Below are 19,584 nucleotides of genomic sequence, written 5' to 3' on the forward strand. Positions count from 1 at the left end.
GACAAAAAGGCTTTGATTCTTGTTGGATGCGCTGTGTTTTTTCCCCCAAGTGTGAGAGTCCAGAACAGGAGTTTCTGAAAAAATAAAAGAAGAATGCTGGGCTTTGTTAGATGCCCTTCATTACAGATCACATAGATTAAGCCACATTAGAGAGGATCGTATAGATTAATAGTGGATCGATGATCAAATGTCGGAAATGTCGGCCTCGTAGGGTCCTGTGTGTGTCTGTAGCTCACAGCACCTTCTGTGAGCTACTATGTTTTTATTGCTGTATAAAAGATGAGGATGAGGATGAGGCTTTCATTCTTGTTGGATGCGCTGTATTTTTTTCCACCAAGTATGATAGTTCAGTTTGGGTTGTTTAGAGTTTATTATTGTTTTTATTCATCAGAAATGGCAGAAATGTCGGCCACTTAGGATCCTGTGGAAAAGGGTAACATAGGGTATACTAAGTTTTTAGTTTTTCCTTTTGAAAGAAACTTTCACCCAAAGCGTCCTTTTTGAACCTTAAATAGCTCTGACCTTCAGGGCTATTCCGAGGGCTATTCCGCTTTTCATTGCCGGAACTGTGGCCCTCATTTAAAGCCCTCATGAAAGAGGATGACATTTGTTTCTTCTCATTTCTTTCCACAGATGGACCATCTTGGAGGACGGCACCCTCCGGATCACCAATGTGAGTGAATGGGATGCTGGCAGGTACACGTGTGTGGCTCGCAACCCATTCGGGACGGCCAGCAGCACGGGGACGCTGGTGGTCAAAGGTACGGATGTGCCTACAGAAACCTCCTTTTCAAAGCAGACACCTTAAAGTCGGACAAGGAGAAGCAGAGAAAAATATGGCTAGCCCAAGCATGAAATTGATAATGAAATATATAGTTGTTTTATGTTCCTGGCCGGTTTGACAGCGGTATAACTCATCTGGGTTTTTGTCAGCCGTGAGTTATCGGTCAAACTGGCGGCATGAGGAAAACCTCTGCCATCTGTAGTATTGAGGGCAGAATTTTTCTCCTCCTCTCGCCGCTCCTGTGCAGCATGCTTAATTAAAAAACCTGCTGCTGTTGCGCTTTTCCTTCTGGTTTGCTTCTCTGGTAAACTGTGGTTTTAATAAATGCAGGCTTATATGTTTTTCTTCCACTTCCTTCCTGTAGAAGTTTGGAAATAGACTTGCTTAGAGTTGGATTATTCAGATTGCGAGGTTATATCAATAAAACATTACATCTCACAACAGCCGCTTCGCTTCTACTGGACATGGAGGTCACGTGCAGCAGCATGAAGTGGTGCAGCTATGTGTTTCAGCATCCACCCCAATATCAGAGTCATTGTGAAGAAGCCCTGCTTATGTGCTTTTATTTCAATTCAGTTCAAATTACTGTCATTAGCAAAGGGCAGACATGTAAAATACTGTAAACTGCAGCTTCACTAAAGGGAAGGGGTAAAACTACAGATAAATATAAAGACAACAAGCAAAAAGAGATACAATTATAACAACAAACAGTAGAAAAACAAATAAACATGCAGATTTGCATAAATAATTAACATATATACTTAAATGGGGTTTTGAAGGCAATGTGGTTAAGCAATGTTTGCATGTAATAAACACATATATGACACAAACCCTGACAGCAGAATTTTGTGGCCGGCCAGATCCTTTCTCTCAGTCTGACGGGGGAACAGGTTTGAACAGGACTGCCTTGCTGTCCTCTGTTTTCAAATAACTGCACATACGCACATTCACGGCCATGTCCCAAGGTGAAATTAGCTCCTCATTAAAAGAGTCTGAGCAGAAATGATCAGGGTCCAGGCACCTAGAGGCTCTTGTAAAGCATCTGTAATACAGCTATTGTTCCCTGATAGACTCACATCCATACACACAGGCAGTGGTGAATCTGCGACCGTCGCAACTTCGACTTCAAGGTTAAACAGAAATGTTAATCGATTTTCAAACTTCAAACTTCAATTAGTGGCTGAGTTTTTTACTGCCCCGATGTTCACACTGTAAACCTCTTTGCAATGTCCTCCTTGAGGCATTCTAACAATGAGGGCCAGGAGACACAATGAGCTATGAAAGTTGCAGATATACTTTAGGTTTAATATGTGAGGCTTTGTCACCATAATCTTCAGCACTGGGTGTAATGCAGCCAACTAACTAACAGACCCAGATCGAGAGCATAGATCACCCCACTGTTTACCTGTTTGCCACTGCTGGTCCACCCCCATCAGATCCAGAACCCTGACACTGGCCTACAAAGCCAAGACTGGACCAGCCAGCCCCTCCGTACTTGATGGCGATGGTCAAAAGCTGATCTGCACCAAGAGCCCTTCTAGCTTCAAGTACGGCTCGGCTCGACCCGCCATCCTTTAAGATCCACGGAAGACAAGCGTCCAGACTTTTTTCTGTCCTGCACCGAAGTGGTGGAACGAACTTCCCCTGGGTGTCCGAAAAAGCAATAGTCATGTGTACAAGATCTAACTAGTTTTTGATAGTCAAACTAGTTATAAGGTTTTTATCAGATTTTATCAGTAATATGACCTTCAGTCCCAGTAGTTTAGTAGTTCCAGTCTCTCCCCATTCATAGAAATGGGAGCCTGGACTTTACTGGTTTCTGTGAACAGACTTGCCTATAAGGACTTGGGTTCAGCTCAGCCTTTTCAACTGTTGTCAACGCATCAGCGGAGTGATACAGTTTTAGTGTGAAAAAGCCATGATGTCATCACAAATATCAGCACATTTAGAACGCATCACCATTTACATTTATGTAAATTATTTACACATCTCCAGAGCGACTTACAAAAATGCTTCACTGTTTACTCAAGAAGAACCTCAGCTAGTTTGAATAGACTAAAAATTCAAAGCTCCTCTAATCTTAGACTCTACTAAACACAAGTCAATATGCAGACCATAATACTCTACTCTTCACCCAAGTACTCTCAGAAGAGGAGGGTCTTCAGTCTGGGTTTGAAGACAGCGAGTGTTGGACTCTGCTGTTCGGACACCCAGGGGAAGTTCGTTCCACCACTTCGGTGCAGGACAGAAAAAAGTCTGGACGCTCGTCTTCCGTGGATCTTAAAGGATGGCGGGTCGATCCGAGCCGTACTTGAAGCTGGAAGGGCTCTTGGTGCAGATCGGCTTTTGACCATCGCCATCAAGTACGGAGGGGCTGGCTGGTCCAGTCTTGGCTTTATAGGCCAGAGTCAGGGTTCTGGATCTGATGACCTGGGCAGCAGCTACAGGAAGCCAGTGAAGAGAGAGCGCAGCAAAGGAGGATGACCCCAACCGTTGCATGATGGTGCACAACACTTACAGTGTTGTATAATCATATTTAGAAAACATAATACTAAGTTTAAAACTTGGAGAGAATTGTGAAACCCTGACCCTGATTTTCAATCACAGCTTTGATGTCTTGGCATGCTCTCCACCAGCCTTTCACATTGCTGTTGGGTTCAAATTTAAGCTGCTCTGTTCTGTTTGATGGAACGACTGAAACTGAATGGCTGCCATACAAGTAGACAAGCTGATCTTAATTTTTTTCCAGAACCAGTTATTAGGTTGCACCCTTTGCTGTTCTTATTTGTTTTCAGTTCACCCCGTAAACCTGATCACCACTTCTTAGACAAAGACGATTGACCTTCACTTCACTGTTGTTCTATTTTCAACAGAGCCCACTAAGATTACAGTACCCCCGCTGAGTATGGACGCCACAGTGGGCGAAAGCATCGTCCTGCCTTGCGAGGTGTCCAGAGACTCCAGCGTGGATCCCACCTTCAAGTGGTTCTTCAATGGCAAGCTTGTGGACTTCAGCAGACATGATCACTTTGAGATGATTGGAGGGGTAAGTCTCTGAAGAAGCACTACTCTGATGCTCCGTGGGTTTTGGAGATGCAACACATTGCATCGGCATTGCTGCTCCTGTTTCTTTTCTGAAACGCGTGCATGTGGAGCTAAATCCGTGAGCCCTCTCGACGCTCATTTTTTAGCTCCTTTTTTTGTAGCGGTCGGGGATGTAGAGAACAAGAGCACCTGGCTGCTCGGAGAGCGGTGAAGCGCAAATCTGTCTGATTACAGGATTTACTCCATGCAGAGCAGCTTGAAAAACCTCAGCATGCCAGAGGGGCTACACTTCCACTGTCTGGCTCATTCATGGAGGCTTTTTCTCATTCCCCTGGTAATTCTCTTGAGAATGCGGAGCGGTTCCCAATCAGATAGTAAATGGCCAGTGTCTGGACAATTCTAGAAGACTGCTGCTATGGCTGCTGAGGAGGATGGACCTTACCCTGATTGCAGGGCTGACACTGAAAAACAGACCAGCCTTAGAGCCCGCAGGAAGGGTCACAATATTTTTAAATGATACAATGTCCTAATGTTTGTGGACACCCCTTCTAATGAATGCATTCGGCTTCTTTAAGTTGCACTTATTGCTGACACAGATGTGCAAATGCACATACACACACACAGCTTGTCTAGTCCTTGTAGAGAAGTACTGCCAATAGAATAAGACTCTCTGGAGGTGATGATGATTGATCATGATTGATTCCATGACCTATTGGCACCATGCTGCTGCCTAATGCCAGGCGTGGACTAGAGGAGGGGTATAAAGCCCCCCAGCATTGCACTGGTGAGACGGTGCGCCATCCAATACTTTTTGGATGAGTTGGGGATGAAGGTGGAGAAGGGTGGTGATCATCAAACAACCTGACCGCACTAAGGCAGTGCTCCTCCAAAATCTAGTAAATAGCCTCCTCTGGAGACCGAAGCCAGTACATCAACAAAAGCAGGAAATTGATTTCAGACAAAACAATGAATGAACAGGTGTCCCAATACTTTTGTCCATATGGTTTCTGCTGAGTATTTGACTGTTATTCATACCTTGATGTCAATTTCACCTTTTTACCAAATTCCAAGCCTTTAAACGTTTACTTTTTAGAACGAGATGACACAGTGAATCAGCTGTAGCCACATTTTTGACTGGTCTTCTTTCAAAATGAGCACTTTGTCCTTCAAGAGCATCAAGAAGCAACAACCTTCATTACGTGTCATTATCATTCAGAACTCATGCCCTGGCATACAGCAGAGATGCTTATGTTGAGAAGTCTTTTGAGTAACAGTAGCCACGTCTTCAGAGCTGATCAAAGTGGAGATTAGGTGACAGCAGTGGTCCTGCAAATGCTCCCTCGCTGTCTCTCGTAACACATTCGTTTTACTTTGTGAAACTTACATTAACCTCGGAGAGACCTTATTCCGCTGTAATGCCGCTCCTGTTTTTATCGCCAGGGATCATCTGGTGACCTCATGGTCCGAAACATTCAGCTGAGGCACTCGGGGAAGTACGTTTGCATGGTGCACACAGCGGTGGACAGCGTGTCAGCTGCGGCGGACTTGATCGTCAGAGGTACGGGCCACTCCTCAAGGAGTTCGTTAGTATTCTACTGTCCTTTCAGCATTTATTAAACGATAAATTAAAAAGGTCCCCTTGTCCCTCTTTGCATCATCGGGCTATTTCTGTTTTATCTGACAATTCGGCCTGCGAAATAATGACTCGCGGAGCGTCTGGAATCAATGCATTAATTCTTGGCTCCATGCTCCTCGGACCTTTTGTGTTTCCATCACCGCGTGAAGGGTCCCGGCGATCAGCCTGTGAATAATAAAACGCCTCTGCCTTTTGTGGCCGGACTTGTCTCCCATTGCAGGAGACTTTTTGTAACCTTGCCGTGCCCTTCTCTGGGTGATGAGACGCAGTGGGTTCTTTTTCTTTGTCGTCTTTTTGTTTTGTTTCGTTTTTTTTTTTTCTTAAGTTAGTGTCCTCCTGGTCTCTTTCTGGCGCTGGTGTTGACAGGGCCCCCTGGTGCCCCGGAGGGGGTGCGGGTAGGGGAAGTCACGGACAGGACGGCTCAGATCTCGTGGGGCCCCGGCTCTGACAACCACAGCCCTGTTACCCTCTACATACTGCAAGCCCGCACTGCTTTCTCCATCGGCTGGCAGGCTGTCAGAACAGGTACGGTGCTCTCATAAAAATACAGCTGCATATGCACTCACCATCCACTTTGTTAGGTACCTTCTGTATCCACCCACTCACATGTATACACCTCATATAGACGTAGAGCTGCTATATACAGGAGTGTAGGTGCATAGTTATGGACTAGAGCCCATCTGAATTTGTCAGCCCCTCATCACTGGTTGCTTTCCAGCCTTATTAAAAAGTTGGCTTTGTGCCAAGAAACCAGCAAATTTAATCGAACTCCACCAGTTCTGGCAAAAGTGGTCAAATATCAAACCAGAACCAGTAACCAATGGGCAACCAAATATTAGGTGTGCTGTATGGGTATTTTTGTATAATGTATAATTCTGACCCTGTTGATTTTAGAAAAGCCCCAAACTTATAAAAAAACAAATGTTTTTCTATTAAAGATGAATATTGTAATTCACTCTGCCCTAGAAAAAGAACAGTTTAACCCATTAAACACTCCAAGGCTTATTACACACTCAGTAACTACAGGGACTTCTGTACAAACTAATAGAAGCTAATAGAAGTTTGTAATGACACTTTCGGCCCGCCAGCAGACTATAGGCTTTATAAGGGGTCAAAGAAGCCAATGAAAGCCCAATATGGCCATGATGGATGTAGATAAACATTTGACCTCAGTGGTCTTCTTTGTATTCTCATTATTTGTGTGAGACTAACAAGGTACACAAGGTATTCATGTATGCACATATTTAACAGAAATTAGAACTTATTTATGAACTGAAAACCTAATTAATATTAACATAATTACATGTGATATAAAACGAACAGACCTATAAGCAACATCCCCTCTGGCGCCGTGCCTGAATGCATTGTTGTGATAGTCTTAGCACTGCTGTTCATTAGAGAAACTGCTGTCTGACCCGTAAGACTGTCAAAGGTTGAGCTTAACTGATTGTGTCTCTTCGTCTGAGTGTGTGTAGATGGGCATTTATGTGTGTCTCCATTCCAAATTTCTTTAATCCTAGTTCCTGATTCTGTGCCTGGACAGATGACGCGCACCACCGTGGTCGGCCTAAACCCCTGGGTGGAGTATGAGTTTAGGGTGGTGGCAGTCAACGCTGTCGGGGTGGGGGAACCCAGCGCCCCGTCACAGCCTGTTCGCACACGGCCAGCAGGTACGCCTTCCGGCCCAAACACGCCCCCCCTCCCCCCCATTTGTTATTGTGGTTAGTGATTTAAATATGGGTTGTTCATTTTGTTAGTCCTGAATTTGTGAAGTCAAATTCAACCCGTATTACATCTCAGTGGTTCTGGGTTAGGGTCATTGATTACAGGGTTGTGAGTTCAGTACCCAGGTCCACTAAACAGCCACTGTTGGTGGGCCCTTGAGCAAGGCCCTTAATCCTCCCTGTTCCAGGGGTGCTGTAGCTGTAATTTTTTAGCACTGTACAGGTAAACAGTAAAGGCACCTTCTTCTTAATATTAAATACTCACAAAAATGAGCCCTGTCAAACCAAAGTTGATGATATGAGAAACAAAGCGACTTATGATGATTACCTCATTTACATAAGTGGCTATTCTGCTGACAGGATGGAAATCAGATGGTTGAATATTTTAGTTTCTGTTCTTGTTGGATGCGCTATGTTTTTTCTAGAGTGAATCCACCAGCTTTAGAACCTTCAGAGCGTAGTGTGAGTTCACACAAACAGAGATTGTGAGAATTGGGCTTAAAAATTGCGTCAAATTTTTAAATTATAAAAAAGCAAAATATTTGACACCAAAATCACAGTTTTTCAATGCCAAAATCTAAAACAAATTGTTTAAGAATGAACAAAGTGTACCACTACTTGCTGGTATAAGCTATTTACTTAGCAGTATTAATACCCAACACAATCCTGAATCTCTATCTCTCCTCTTCTGTCCTCCCGCACTACCACAACTAACGCATCAGGCCTGCGGCGAGAATGCAATTTAACTCTCCATAATTAGTTTAATTCGCTCAGAGAGCCTCGTCTTGATGGCAGCTTAGCCATGGGAAATCCATGCTCATTGTTTCCCGTCAGTCATCGCGTCGGGCGCACGCACTGCTCCAAATTGCGGAATAATCTCCACACAATTAAGACACAAATCGAGTGCGCTGCAATCTGATTGACACTGGAGGAGATTTAGCTAAACCGGCTGGGAGACGCACCAGCGATGTTTGGTTTTTGGCGCGTAGCGGGCCGCCCGACTGTGGGTTTTCACACTTCCCAATACCCTTTTCCTCATTAGCCCTCATTGTATGAGTCCTTTTCGAATCATAAGAGTAAAGATGTCACACTGTACCTTTTAAGCATTTTGATGTCGCACATTAGCAGGCAGGAAGTCCTGCTATCATTAATTTATGTCTGCCTGAGCTGTGAATGTGTGAAACGCCCACGCTCGCCGTCAGGCAATAGGAGTTGAAAGAGTCTATTTTCAGACGGATTTTTCTGAGCGCGTCTGCCTTGATCACAGCGTCATGAGCTGGAAAATACCGTGTCAGTCTTGGCTCCGGTGCTTAAAAGAGACCGGCACGACGAATAAAATCCCGGCTTTGTTGCTCCACAGGTTTGACTTCAACCCAACTTACTTAAAGGTGCTTTGAGAAGACCTCTGTGCTCCTCTTCTAGAAAACAAAGAGGTTGTTGTCTCTGCCTTAGCACCTCAGAGGAATCAGGCGGTGTGCTCAGTTGCTCTGTATGCTGTATGTTTCTTTTTTTTCTTTTTTGGTCTCGTCCCAAGCTCCCGAGGTAGCTCCAGCCAATGTGAGCGGAGGTGGAGGAACCCGGGGCGAGCTGGTGATCATATGGGAGGTGAGCTACCAACTCCAACTCAACTCAAGCAGATGTTTCTTGACAGGGAGGTCTTTTTATTATATTTCTGTCTTCCTCTTCTTCGTCTTCTTCCTCTCCTTAAATCAATCTTCTGAGTGAATTGGATTCGTGGGGAATTCTCCACGGTGACGTGGTTTAAATTAGACAAGCGGTAATTAAAACGCAGAGCTGTCGTTCTCGCTTTTTGCTCTGGCGAAATTGCTCCCCATGGTACGTAAATCATAATGAAGACGCAGATCGAGGAAGGGCTTGTGTATGAGTGAATGCGAAATGACAAAGTTTTGCAGAGAGCATCTTTTATGGCTGGCTTTCGCACCACATGTTCGCTCAGATTACGGAAAAGGATGTGTTTTGCTGTTTAAGTGCACAGCTCGGTTGCCAGATTGAGAAATACCACCTCAATAAATGACCCAGGACCTTTTTTTTCCTCGATGTGATCATTTCTACAAATTGCTGTGATTCTTACTACACTCTTCTCACAGCCTGTTCCTGAAGAGCTGCAGAACGGAGGAGAGTTCGGATACGTGGTTGCTTTCCGTCTGCTCGGCTCTCCGGTGTGGATCCAGAGCGTGGTGCCATCAGTGGACGTGTCTCGATACGTGTTTAAAAACGACAGCATTCCTCCACTGTCACGGTTTGAGGTGAAGGTGGGAGTGTACAACAGCATGGGAGAAGGACCCTTTAGCCCCGAGGTCATCGTCTACTCAGCGGAGGAAGGTTGAGAAAACTTACTAACTGTACCAAAATGACAGTAATCCTGCTTGGTTGCTGCAATACTTTTGTCCAGAAGGTCTAGCCTGCATCCAGAGTCTGAGAGGGCTCTGTCAGGGGTGGGTTGATGGCACTTTCTTCCCACATCACTCCTAGTGTGACGTTGGTCAGTACCGGCATCTGTTAGCTGTTGTATTGGTGCTGGGGAATCTAGCTTTCCTCAGAGTGAGATGGATACCTAGCGATGCTGCATTCGCGACAGCTGAAAAGAGGTGGTGGCTGGCTTTACATGTGTCGGAGGAGACATGTGCTGGTCTTCACTCTCCTACTGTTGGGGGGGAGTTCATATGAATGAGGATTGGCCTTCCTAATTGGTTAGAAAATGGGGTAGAAAGTCCACATTTTAATCATGTCTTAATAGCTTCATTTCAAATATTTCTATATGTCCAAAAGTTTGTAGACACCTGCTCTTCCTGACTTGCTTTTGAAATCAAGGATACTGCTTGGGAATCTGTTTTCCCTTTTCTGCAGAAACAGCCTCTACTCTTCGGCAAAGGCCTTATACTAGATTTTGGACCATTGCTGTGAGGATTTCATGGCATTCAGTCATTAGTGAGGTCAAGTAGTTATAAAAGATGATTAACTATGATGATTAAAAATGCCGCTCAGAATTATTTTCCAGTGTTATTGGCTGGAGCTCCAGCACTTTAGAGAAGACAGTTCCACTGCTCCCCAGCCCAGTGCTGCAGGGATTTATACCCCTCTTTCTCTATCTTCCGGATGGCATTGGGCATAGTGACTTTAGACTCAGGCGTGGCATCTCCAGAGTGACCTGTGTTTTTTTTTGGCCTGGGTGCAGCGGGACATAGCCAGACTTACTCATTAAAAGGAGTGTCTGGATACTTTTGTACGTGTAGTGTACATGCTTCTGCAGTTTAAGGAAGTATAAGGAGGGTTAACATGCTAAGAGTAGAATCATTTAAAAGTTGCAATAAATGAAATTTGCACCTTTTAGTTTCTCAAAAGTACCCTTTAGTGTGGAGAATCTGCCTGTTCTTGTTGCAGTTGTTATTTCTGTTGTTGGTCTCTCATATACCTTCATTTTCTTCTCCTCTCCTGTCTTCACACCTCTCCCAGAGCCCTCCGTCGCTCCTGCCAGAGTGTGGGCACGCAGCCTGTCCGCCTCCGAGGTGCAGGTGTTCTGGGAGGCCATCCCGCCGAGCCGCAGCAAAGCAAGGATCACGGGATACGAGGTATGCAGGAAGGGCAGGGAGCAAACATAATAAACATGCCTCATCTCTTTCTCTCTCTCTCTCAAGACACGGAGAGGCAAAAATACAGCCCCACTTCACACTGTATCACCTCAATCAAACTCTGTAATGCTTGTGCTAATGAAAAGTGCTGATGGTGAGGTGTGCAATTTCCTGCTCCGCAAACAAGAGGCTTGCGATTTTCCGCGCATCCCATTTTTCACGATCTAATCTGGAGGATGAAGAAGTCTGCATGCAGCTGGGCCCGGCTCACGAGGAGCGCCTAATACCCAGGCCACCTCAGCACACATATATAAATCGTCCTTCAGGTGCACGAACATCGTACATCAATCCGCCCCCCTCCTGCAAACATCTCAGCTGTGAGCTCTTTCGGCAGCCGCGAAACCCGCAGGGCATGGGCTCGTTCTCTCCTCCTCTCGGCTCCTGATAACCTGACCCCTGTGTTGTCAAAACAGCACTGTTCATTTTTTTTTATTTTACATTATGATACCTCTTATGATATACCCTTTATCTATGTGGCTATTCTTAATATTTGTTCATGTAAATTAGATCAAAAAACGTAACTTAAGAATGTATCAATTACAAGCTGGAAAAAGGAAAAAATGTATGTTAATATTATAATAATTATAATAATAGTTATAACATTATTATTATATAATAAAACTACATAAAATATAAGTAAAAAAAACAGCTCTGTTCACTACCTCTGGATGTAATAAAATAAGGATAATCTGGCTGTCAGGAAACACACACATCTTCTTTTGATCTGGGTAGAGTTGCTTAAGGTGAGAAATAAAAGAGACTCTACATCAAATGAAGAGACGTCTAATAAACAGAAGCCAGTAAATGATGTTTCTTTACTAATAAGCTGCTTTGAATGTGGTTCTTTTTTATAAAAGGTTCAAGGTATACTTGACCTTGGACACCATTTCTACCATATTCCATCTCCTTTCCTCTATTAATAACATGATCCTCATTGCATTTGTGCATTTGCTCCATATGCCGATCTATTTATGAGCACAATTAATGGATTTTATGCTGTTAATGTCAGAAACTCTTAGGGAATAGGAATATGAGTCACAAATAACCGATATATACATTTTATTTAGTTTCTTTTCTTGAATAGAAACAGTAATAAACTCTTGCTGATCCGAACTGTGCTCTGGATGAGCTCATTCTTGCTCTAACTCAGGGAAAAAACACAGCGCATCCAACAAGAACGAAAGCCTTGTCCATCTTTTATACTGTAATTAAAGTTGATGAATTCTACACACTGACCGAGTTTACTGTGTATAGAGTGTGAACATAACTATAATATAACAAAACTATACTATAGCCAACATCCAACATATTTAACCAGTGCATCATCATTCTGCAGCCACTAGGGGGCTGTGGAAAGAAGCTATCCTTGTATAAAAAGTAAAATGACACTCAATGAATTATAAACCCTTCAGCAGTGACCGGCAGATTGCAGGTCCAGTAATGCTATCTGGTGATAATACAGCCATCTGTAACCAGGAGTTCAGGAGTGCAGAAATAGACCCCTCCCCACAACAGAGTGGTGCTAGCCACCATGAGCATCTGTCAACAAATGTAACAGAATTAGGATTTGGCATGGATGTTGAGCTCTGGTGATGTTAAGTTAGGAAACATTTGCTTAGGGTGTCTCTACAAAAGCAAATGCTAGCCCTTATCTTGCCGTTGCTTGTAGCTTTATCTGACTGGGGAGTCCATGGGAGCTGTAACTTGGTGCACTTCAGTACAGAAGGTTGCATGCATGTCCCATCTTCTGATTGGATGAGAGGTGTAATCTGTTTAATTTTACCTAATTTTTCCACCCAACTTGGAAGTCATATTAATTTTAACTCCCTCTATCACTAGCAATGCCAAAACACGTAACAGGAGGGTGAAGACTGTCACATGTCTCCTCCAACACATGTAAAGCCAGCCGTCGCCTCTTTTCCAACTGTCGTTGATGCAGTATCGCTAGGTATCCAGCGCACTTGGAGAAAAATGTTGACTCCTCGGCTCTGATACAACAGCTATCAGACACCTGTGCTGACCAACGTCACACTGGGAGTGATGTGGGGAGGAGGAAGTGCCATCAACTCACTCCTGAGAGAGCAAGGCCAGTTGTGCTCTCTCTGACTCTGGCTGCTGATGGCAAGCAGCACGGCCCGGGATTCCAACCATCCAACCAGTGCCTTAGACCACTCAAATGATTATGGCATTCCAGCCTCTCCCTTTAACATTACTAGTGAGATATTTGTAGTTGGTTACTGATGCAGCATGATGTCATCACATCAACCACTATGAATTGAATATGAAGTTATGAATGTCCTGTGAATGTTTTTATACTGAAATAATAATGGAAAATGGCCTTCTTGCAGAACTGCGATAGTCTTCCAATGGATTCTATGCAATTCCAAGGAGGTCACAGCAGGTCACATTCTGGGGAAGGAGGAACCCGCCCCCTCCCCTAAATGGTCAGGCTTGCCAAGCAGTGATTTGTGGCTTGGCTTAATGGTTTGGGCTGCCAATGTTTGGCAGACACAATGTATTAAGTATTTACAATACTTTTAGCATAATCTGGAGTTTGGGAACTCCCCGATCTTTTGACCTTTTCTCTCCGGTCTGTGAAGCTAGAGCATTCACTAAGGTTGTGAGAAAGTTTATTCCTCTGAAATGTCAGTGAAGACTCCTACAATTCCATAGAGCAACTTCCTCAGAAATGGACGTACCCTGTCCAGCAGCACTCTCCGAGCCAAATGCGCCGAGCCTCAGACACATTTTACCCTCGCCTTATGCACAAAACTGCCGCATAAGCATAAACACGCTAACTGCATATGCATTTGAGGGGGCTGTGCAATACGTGGAGGGATTGTAAGATATCAGAAGTGTAGATGATACACAGTCCACCTAATTTACTGACATTTGAGCTACTCGCAGCAGGAATGTGTTTACATTCCTCCGCCTTTTAAAACCTAGTGTAAATCTCAAAAGCTGTCATTGAGAGGCTTCTTTTTTAAAAAGGGAGCAGCTAGATGGAAGCCCAAGCCTTGACATGCTCTGTTAGAATATTTACCAACAAAAAAACACTATGCAAATGATACATGTCCAAATGTTTGTGGACACCCCTTCTAATGAATGCATTCAGCTACTTTAAGTTGCACCCATTGCTGACACATTGTTGGAGCAGATAAACATGAACCTATTGGCACTATGCCTAATTCCAGACTTGGGCTAGAGGGGTATAACCCCCCCCCACCACCACCACATTGAGCTGTGAAGCAGTTTTTATTTTCTCATCCAATACTTTTGATGACTTATGGAGTTGTGGATGAAGTGGGGTGGTGATCATCATTTAGCATCCGGACTAACTAGCAAATCCTGACAGCAATGCTCCTTCAAAATCTCACAGAAAGCCTTCTTTCCTGGACAGAAGAAACAGTTACTCCAACAAAAGCCTTGATTTCAGAAGGTACAATGAAAAAGCAGGTGTCCCAATACTTTTGACCATATAGTGTATGGCTGAAAATACCCTTGTGCACTATAATAAGACATATTGGTCCATAGAAAATCTAAAATTCAATGTTATTACTTTATAATTTTTATAAAAACATAATTTACGTAAATTGTAGATGAATTGTAGCTTTATTTTCAATCCTGCTTCTCTTTTTGAATCTCATTTGGGATCTGGAAGGTTTTTTACATTGTGTCTACATTTGGAAATGGTTTTTTTTTTTTTAATTTTATTTCAATTGAAAGTTAACAAACAATTGCCTCCTCCAGTAAAGTTGCTTTTTTGGAGATACAAGGTTTTTGCGTGACAGTGGCAGTCCACAAACCATGATGCATGGGCAGCATCTTTTCTATAGATTTTTACTCTATAGATTTAGTAGTTTGATGACAGAAGGGAATGGTCCAGCAATAAACCATAGCTTAACAGTTCTCACCATCTGCAGCTTTTATCTTCCTGAAAGAATCCAGAAGCAGCAGAGCTGTAAAACTATGGCCAATTTTGTTCCCCTGGTGGTTCGGCTGGTCTGACAGGACAATTGTTCTAATTTAAGATTATACATGTTGATACATTTGATTTAAGGTTGTATTGGTCCTTAATTCCAGACATGGGAGGGCCATTGCCCTGCACTGTTTTGCAGTTCCTCTGGTCTAATGCAGCTGCTTCACTGCATAGAGGGCTTGATAATTAGCTGATGGGGTGAAGCAGGTGTGTTGGAGCAGGGCAAATGCTATAAACTGTGCAGTGAATGAAGTCCCCCAGGACCAGGACTGGGAATCGTTGCTGAAGCCTGGAAGAATGCCCTCTGCTTAAATTGTTACTGTCCTCAATGAATAGTGACCTTCCTGTGTTCGGCACTACATGTCCTCTGGCTGGCCGGGAGAGCTGTGGACTGTTAAAAAAGTGCGTCCTTCAGGTGTTATGCCTTTCAGTATCACTTTTTTTTTTAGATGGTTGGCGTTTAATTGAATCCATATAGCCAGGGTAGTTTCACAACATTTGGGAGAAACTACCCTGGTGGTACACCAAACATTGCACTTTCCCTATAGTGTACCCAGCCTGTAGCCCTTTTTTGATTTGTCTGTTTTGTTTCATTGTTGTTAACAAGAAAAGTTGTGGGGGCTGTCAATCAAAAACCTAAAATTCCTAAATTTGGCAACGTTACAGGAAACCCTTTTTAACTTTCAGTGAAAGTCAGATTTACATTATTAAAAAGTAAAAAACTGATTTATTTTTTTTTATTATTATTTATTTTATTTATTTATTTTATTATTGTATTTTTTGTGGTTAATTTTCTGAAAGTGAATAAGTAAACAAATTCTTGACAATCCTTAAAATATGGCATTTTTTAGCACTTTTTAGACAAAATTTCAAATTATTTGCTGAATTTGACAACATAACACATTCAATTAGCTTTTATTTTTTCCCAATACATTATTTCCAGTAAATAAACAGTAACTGTATATTTAAGTGAGCAGAAATGTGTCTATGTAGAGTGTCTATGTATAAATACTAAGTGTAAATCATTTACACTTCTATTAAAATCAACTTTAGCACTCACCATGGGAGCATTTATTTGCTCATAAATGCTCATTAATTAAGTGCTTATTATGTGGGCCACTGATTGGATTGGGTACCATCGAAATAAAGTGTTGCCCAGATTTCAATGCAGACCTCTTGTGTTTGTTGCTGTAGGTGCAGTGGTGGGAGGAAGGCTCCCTGGAGAACGATGCAAGAAAAGAAAGGGTCAGAAGCAGCCCAGCCCATATCACTGGCCTGAAGGGCAGCACTCTCTACCTGGTCTCGGTCAGAGCCACCAATAGCGGTGGAGTCGGACCAGCCAGTGCCCCAGCAAACATTACAACCAAGAAACCACGTAAGTGCTTTGCCATTTTCGAGTGGCTGATTCCTAAACGAATCTGCACTCCCTTATCCACACTTTCCCCCCACTGCTCCACTCAAGGCAGAGATGCAGGGATGATTAAAGGCCGCCACTAGTCATTAACATACTGTAACTGTCCTTGATAAATATGCTGCAAAGGCAGACAAATGCAGCGGCGTTCATTCATTTTTACAGCCTGCCTGCTTTTTCTTCACAGCCCTCGTGATAAATCTACTTCTCCAGGCTTTGTTTGTATTAATATCTGCTTCTCGTTTATGGAATGAAAAAAGAACGAAAGAAAAAAAAAAACAAATCTCCTCCGTAACAGCTGGTATTTACTGGTTCAGTCGTACTGAGGATTATTCTGTGCTATTTTTGATGCGGCTAATTGTTTCAGTGCTTTTAATGCATAATTAGCACATCGATATCTATAAATAGGAGAACTACCCAGTGAAAAACTGGCGGATTTCAGCGCTGCAGAGCAAAGAAATAAGACATAATCAATGGAAAGATTCGATTGAGCAGCTCTTAGAAGGACTATCCTCCATCTTACCCTGAGAGACCCCCTTATGGACTCTGTTAAAGCCCTCCCCAGCTTAAACAGTCTGATTATCTAATGCCAATAAAGCACAAGAACAAAACTGCATATTTAGGCAGAGCCAGTCAGCGATCAGATAAACTATGACATCTCAATGGAAAGAAGTTGGGGAGCTAATTTGAGCTAATAGACCGAGCAGGCAATTAATGGCGGTTTCAAGTGAAGCGCTCCCAGTTTTTACTTTCTGTCTGAGCGCAGTCTTAGTAATTGGTCTGATTCTTTTGAGCATTGTCTGATCAGGCCGAAATATGCCGTGATAGCACAGGCCCGCTGATACAATCCACACAAAGTCTCATAATAGCAAATATTAAGTGTCTGACAGGGCGTGGAGTCATTAGCAGAAACGGCTCGGAATTACAGAGACACTCGTCTGTGGTCTTACTCGACTGTGAAGAGAGAGTGAGCGCACTCAAAAGGTCAGAAAATCTAACTTTCTCAGCTCTCTCTTTGTTTAACCTCTTAAACAGCATGTAAAATGTCCCGCCGGTGAGAACAGCCCCGCCAGTCTGTACAGCAGGCCCTGTAGTTACTGAGTCATACTACCTCAGTGTGCAATACGCCTTACTGTGTTAAGGGGTGGGTTAATTAATAATGAATAATTAAGAGCAGAGATGCCTTTTGAATGCAACGCCTTGCTACTTCCAAACCAGACATAGCGATCTGGCTGACGCTTTGGTTTCAAGGCGATTGCACCACCTGAATCTGTAACTGTGAAGTGTGTTAGTTGAATAATACACTATTACTGCGCAGTCTTTACACTGCACTTGTAAAGTAATGTCAAATAAAGTAAGCAACAGAATTGATGTGCTGTGGGAATGATCCTTAATGTTGCCTGTATAGAACCTTTGGAGAACCTTCTAGTAATTCAGAAAGAGACTAATGGAGATGAGATGAGAATGAGAAGACTTGGCTTGCTGCAGTCAGTCAGCTATGTTAGAAGCTGACGGCGTTAGAAAGCCTTATTTTACATGTTTAAGGAACACAGGAATTTCTGATTAGATAGATAGACTGAGCGTTATTGATGAGAAAATTGCAATTGATTATCTATAAATTAAGCTGTGACTGTATTGCGGTTTGAACTATACAGCCATCGATGGTTATATTTAGTTTTGGCTTGATTAAAGAAAACACACGTACAGTAGTGTAACGCAATATGCATGGTTTGCCTTTACTTACAGCATGTTCAACGAACCGTCTTCAGGCATGAATTGAAATACAATATGCCTTAGTATTACATTTCTAATGGGCATGATAAGTGCTCTTTTGAATAACAATGTATTTGATTCGTGTTTTTATATTATGGCTCAGGTTAAATGCACAATACATTTACTTTGCATTAATGAATTTTGCACTTTGCCCATCTTCGTTTTCACTCAAAACGTTTATATATTTTTTTCAAAACTATCAAAAGAATCTAATTACAAAATATAATCTAATTTATTTAAGTGGAATTCAATGAAAAAACATTGTATCCCAAGTCACTTTGCAGCAGTTAGTAGTTTTATTTATTTAATAAATTGTTTGTCAAATTTTTCACTTTTTCTCCCAATGTGGTACTGCCAATTAACCCACCCGTTTGTAGCACCCCCTACCATTTAGCAATGCTCCCGACACTAAGATGCTGAGGACTTAACACAGTCCTCCTCCGATACATCTGAAGTCGACCACCGCCCCTCTTTTTTCAAACGGTCACCGATGCTTTGTCGCCGGGCAGCCGGTGCTTGGAGGAAAGTACCGGTTCCTCAGCTCCAACACACCAGCTAACAGATGCCAACATCGCTTACGAGTGATGAGGGGAAAAAGTGCCATCTACCCACAGCGAGTTGTGCTCTCTCAGTCTCCAGCGGCTAAAGGCAAAGCAGCATGGCTCCCAACATTCTAACTCCTAACACCCAGGGCATTGTGGCAGCGCATTAGAATGCTGAGTCAATTTTGGAGCATTTCTATTGGTCCATTTATTATGAAATTTGTACAGCATTTAAATAACAAGTGTCAGATTCAGATTATGTCAAAAAGCGGAAAACGACAACAATGGAGATACAAGGTTTCTGCATGACAGTGACGATATTCTGGTTTTATAATTTAGTATAGGTACATTGGGACAAATCAAAAAATTACATAAAGTGAAATCATCTCAAATTTAGCATAAAGATCTAATCTGTAACCTTTTGGTGTTCGACAAAACGAATATTGTATGACTTTATTTGGATAGGACACATCGTTGCTTTGGGAAACTCAGCTTACCTATAACTTATATTTAACCCTTGTATTATGTTTCGGGTCAATTTGACCCATTTCAGTTTTTGTATTGACCAAAGTGCAGGTTATCCTTACTTTTTTACCATGAACTTTTATGAGTTTTCCTCACCTAGGGTCATGAAATGCTGTGTAAAATCTGGACGCTTTGATATGTCATGGAGTGTCTGCACAGAGTTTGTATACAAAGATGGTGTTGCGGGTCATTTTGACCCAGACACAAACTAGCTGTTCAAATTTAAAAATAAACATGTCTCTAAGATATGAACTGGGATAGTGATGTAGAGGAAGAGATTTCAGAGATGGAGTATCCTTCAGAGCCAGAGAACAACGCTATTGATAATCCAGATTGTCAATTTTCCCACAATGAGGACGATTCAGAAGACGAGTCTTCCGGTGTCCCTTTATCAGATGAAAACCAAGAAACGCAGCAATCGTCATCCACATGGACATCTAAAGATGGTAAAATAAAATGGTCAACATCACCACACCAAAGCCAAGGCAGATTGTCATCTTCTAATGTCATCAAAA

General features: G+C 42.7%; 1 protein-coding gene across 1 annotated transcript in view; it reads left to right on the plus strand.

Moving 5' to 3' along the window:
- Positions 1 to 19,584, plus strand: part of cntn6 (contactin 6) — a 184,701-nt gene that overhangs the window by 150,778 nt on the left and 14,339 nt on the right. The window contains exons 12-20 of the mRNA XM_072684920.1: positions 634 to 761; positions 3,658 to 3,830; positions 5,270 to 5,387; positions 5,832 to 5,990; positions 6,986 to 7,135; positions 8,724 to 8,794; positions 9,298 to 9,532; positions 10,664 to 10,779; positions 16,013 to 16,193. Coding sequence (XP_072541021.1) covers positions 634 to 761; positions 3,658 to 3,830; positions 5,270 to 5,387; positions 5,832 to 5,990; positions 6,986 to 7,135; positions 8,724 to 8,794; positions 9,298 to 9,532; positions 10,664 to 10,779; positions 16,013 to 16,193 — 1,331 coding nt within the window. The remainder of the gene's footprint in view (positions 1 to 633; positions 762 to 3,657; positions 3,831 to 5,269; positions 5,388 to 5,831; positions 5,991 to 6,985; positions 7,136 to 8,723; positions 8,795 to 9,297; positions 9,533 to 10,663; positions 10,780 to 16,012; positions 16,194 to 19,584) is intronic.

The sequence above is a fragment of the Salminus brasiliensis genome, chromosome 7 (genome assembly GCF_030463535.1).
Source record: "Salminus brasiliensis chromosome 7, fSalBra1.hap2, whole genome shotgun sequence".
Lineage (NCBI taxonomy): Eukaryota > Metazoa > Chordata > Actinopteri > Characiformes > Bryconidae > Salminus > Salminus brasiliensis.